General features: G+C 35.1%; 1 protein-coding gene across 1 annotated transcript; it reads right to left on the bottom strand.

Annotated features, from left to right (window-relative positions):
- Positions 1-1,305: 1,305 nt before the first annotated feature.
- Positions 1,306-2,298, bottom strand: LOC100670591 (olfactory receptor 9S13-like). The gene has a single exon (XM_010602340.2). The coding sequence runs from the start codon at positions 2,239-2,241 to the stop codon at positions 1,306-1,308; it is 936 nt and encodes a 311-aa protein (XP_010600642.2). The 5' UTR covers positions 2,242-2,298.
- Between the last annotated feature and the right edge of the window lie 1,216 nt (positions 2,299-3,514).

The following is a 3,514-nucleotide window of genomic DNA, read 5'->3' as shown; positions in this document are numbered from 1 at the left end:
GTTAGCAGCCTCAGCTCTTAACCACTGTGGTATCCTGGTTGGAATCTTGGAACAGAAAAAAAGATATCAAATAACAAATAAAGAAATCTGAATAAAGTATGGACTATAGTTAATATATCAATATTGTTTTACTAATCATAACAAATTTAGTATACTAATGTAAACATTAACAATAAAGAAAACTGTGTGTAGAGTAGATGGGAACTCTGTATTATCTTTCCAAATTTTCTGGAAACCTCAAACTTCTAAAAATATCTTTTTAAAAAAACAATTTTATTTTATATATTGGCAATGAACACATGTACATCAAATATAATACCATATAGAACTGCTAAAATAAAAATAGTGGTAAATAGAACATCTATAGGACTTATATGATGAAAACTAGAGAATGCTGACAAAGCAAACCAAAGATCTAAATAAACTGGGAGACATACGGTGCTCAAGGATTGGAAAACTCAACATAGCAAAGATGTCAATTTTCCCCAGATTTATATACAAGTGTAATGCAATTTCTATCAAAATACCAAAGATATCTTTTTTAATGTTTTTATGAAAATATACATTAAAAAAAAAAACCATTGCAACTGAGTCAACTCAGACTTATACATGAAAAAGGATATACCCTTTCAACAAATTCTACAAGTACAATCCAGTACCATTGTTTACATTCTTCAGGCTGTGTAGCTGTTCTTGCTCTCCCTTTCCAAACTACTCCACAACCATCAGCATATAGTAACTGCCTCCTGAGCTTCTCATCTAACCTTCTGAGATGCCGTTGTCAATGTGATCCCACACAGATAAACCTTTGAATCATTTCATATCCCACTGCAGTGCAGGAAATGTGTAGTGAAAAGGGCCGTTTAAGCAGATAATGGTGCATTGATATTCTACAATGTTATAAAAATATCAAAATTCATACATTTATAGAATATTTAATGACACTGATAAATGTTTCTCTGTAAACAAAATGAGTTAAGTGAAAAGATAACAATGAAAAAATTCCTAAAGTGTGGTCCCAATTTTGAAATACATATACATGTGTGTACATAAATGTATACATATACATTAAATTTAATTTAATTAATTTACATTTGATTAATAAATATTATAAGAAAGTAGAATAAAATGCTTACAGTGGTTGTTTCTAGGTTGTAAAACTACATTTTTACAGTATTTCACATGCCATACACTGAGTACATATTTAGATAAAAGAATTCTGGAACCAGACATATTTTGAACTAGAAGTCTTAGAAAATAAATTCTGTCCACTGACTGATAGCCTTAAAAACATCAGTGAGAGGATTATTTCCTACATAATTTTCTTTTCACAGCATCTTTCACATCTCTGTTTCTCAGACTGTATATTAGAGGGTTGAGCATTGGTATTATAAGTGTGTAGAGCACAGCAATGATCTTGTTTTGCTGGGGTGAGGCGATGGTCCCAGGTTGAGCATACATGAAGAACACAGTCCCATGGAATAAACTCAGCACTGCTATATGGGAACCACAAGTGGGGAAGGTCTCACTCCTGTGCTGAGATGAGGGGATCTTCAAGACAGTGGAGAGGATGTAAGCATAAGATACCAGAATAACCATTGTCGTAGCTATGATGATAAAAGCAGAGAAAACAAACAGCACAATCTCATTCACAAAGGTGTCAACACATGAGATCTCAATCAGGGCTGGGACATCGCAGAAAAAGTGGTCCAATCTGTTTTCTTCACAGAAATGCAAACTCAAGGTGAAACCTGTTTGTACTACGGAGTTAATGACTCCACAGATATAGGAGCCAGTTACCAACCGAACACAGACCTTCTGCAACATGCACACTGGGTAAAGGAGAGGAGCGCAAATGGCTGAGAATCGATCAAATGCCATCACAGCCAGAAGAAAGCCTTCAGTTGTGACAAAGAGGGGAAAGAAGAAAAACTGGGCTACACAGCCATTGTAAGAAATTTTCTTTTCATTAGAAAAGAAGTTTGCTAGAATTTTGGGAGCAATGTCAGTGGGGTAGCAGAGGTCTAAATAGGACAAGTTTCTGAGGAAGAAATACATAGGGGTGTGAAGTCTGGAGTCCACCTTAATGACAATTACCATGCTGATATTTCCCACCACGATGACTACGTAGATTAGCAAAATCACTAGGAATAAGAGGATCTGTAGCTCTGCAGGGGTTCTGAATCCCAGTAGAATAAATTCAGTCACCTCTGAGTAATTCCTACTCAGCTCACTCTTCATGCCTGAGGTGTAAGTGCAACTGTTGTTGTTGTTAGGTGCCGTCAAGTTGATTTTCAACTCAGAGAGATGCCATGTGACAACATAGAACTGCCCCATAGGGTTTTCTAGGCTGTAATCTTTATGGGAGCAGATCACCAGGCCTTTCTCCTGTGGAGCAGCTTGGTGGGTTTGAACCACCAACCTTTTGGTTAGCAGCCTAGCACTTACCCATTGTGCCACTAAGGCTCCTTAAGTGCAACTGGAGGGATAGGAAAAAAGGAAAGAAACAAGTAACCAGAATACTTGTTTTAGTAAAAAATAACAGAACTGGTGAACTAGCATGGAAGATCTTTTGCTCCATCATATTTTTCCCAATATTTTCCAGAACAGTAATAAATGCTAATACTGGATTACTATATAAACAGGTTTTTCCTAGTGAACAATTCAATGTGATTGGTTCATCTTTTAGCTATATTTATTTGCAAATGGTGCAAATTACCCCTCTAGGTGTGCTCTGGGAAAATGGAGATTCTAGGTAAATATCTGGAACCAAGATTTTTTTGATTTCTTGATTCATTTTCAGTTTTCTACCATTGAAAGTTGCCTCCCTGAGTGGAGGCTATTTCTCACAGACAGTATTAGTTACTTTAGATTTTTATTTAGAGGGAAAATATGGCTCAACTGACAGTTTCAATTTCTAAAAAAATAATAATAATAAACAATTTGGTTTTTTTTTGCCTACTGTAAGAAAATGATACATGATTGAATATGTCTTCCATCTAGAAGAAAGAAGATTCCAGACATCATGAAAAGTCATGTAACAAATAGAGCCAATGTCTTTTTACACATTAGCCTCATATCTTTGTTTTCCATTATTTGTGTCCCTACTGTGGTATACACAGTCTTAGTGACACAGTTTATGTGTGAAAAGCAGAAGTTATTTTTGCTTACGTTCACTAAGCACAATGAAATCAGGCTTTATTGTTATCTTCCTTTCTTCCTTCCTCCCTTTCTTCCTCTTTTGCTTTCTTCCTTCTATTTTCCCCTTAGGATTTTGAATATTGAAATGCAAATGGAGGGTTCTAAGATCTTGGTCAGGGAGTTTTCTGTCTTTCCAGATATAACAAAATTAGGCAAAACTAATTGTAAATACAAAGATCTATGCATATGAATAACAGAAGGCACATAGGACAATCCAAAGACAGTTATAAATGAAAAAGTGTAATAAATATGTAATGACACAAGCTTGAATTATATTTATTTTCGTTTACATTATTGTGACTATAAACTGTTC

Source organism: Loxodonta africana, chromosome 27 (genome assembly GCF_030014295.1).
Source record: "Loxodonta africana isolate mLoxAfr1 chromosome 27, mLoxAfr1.hap2, whole genome shotgun sequence".
NCBI lineage: Eukaryota > Metazoa > Chordata > Mammalia > Proboscidea > Elephantidae > Loxodonta > Loxodonta africana.
This window is presented reverse-complemented; position numbering and strand designations above follow the sequence as displayed.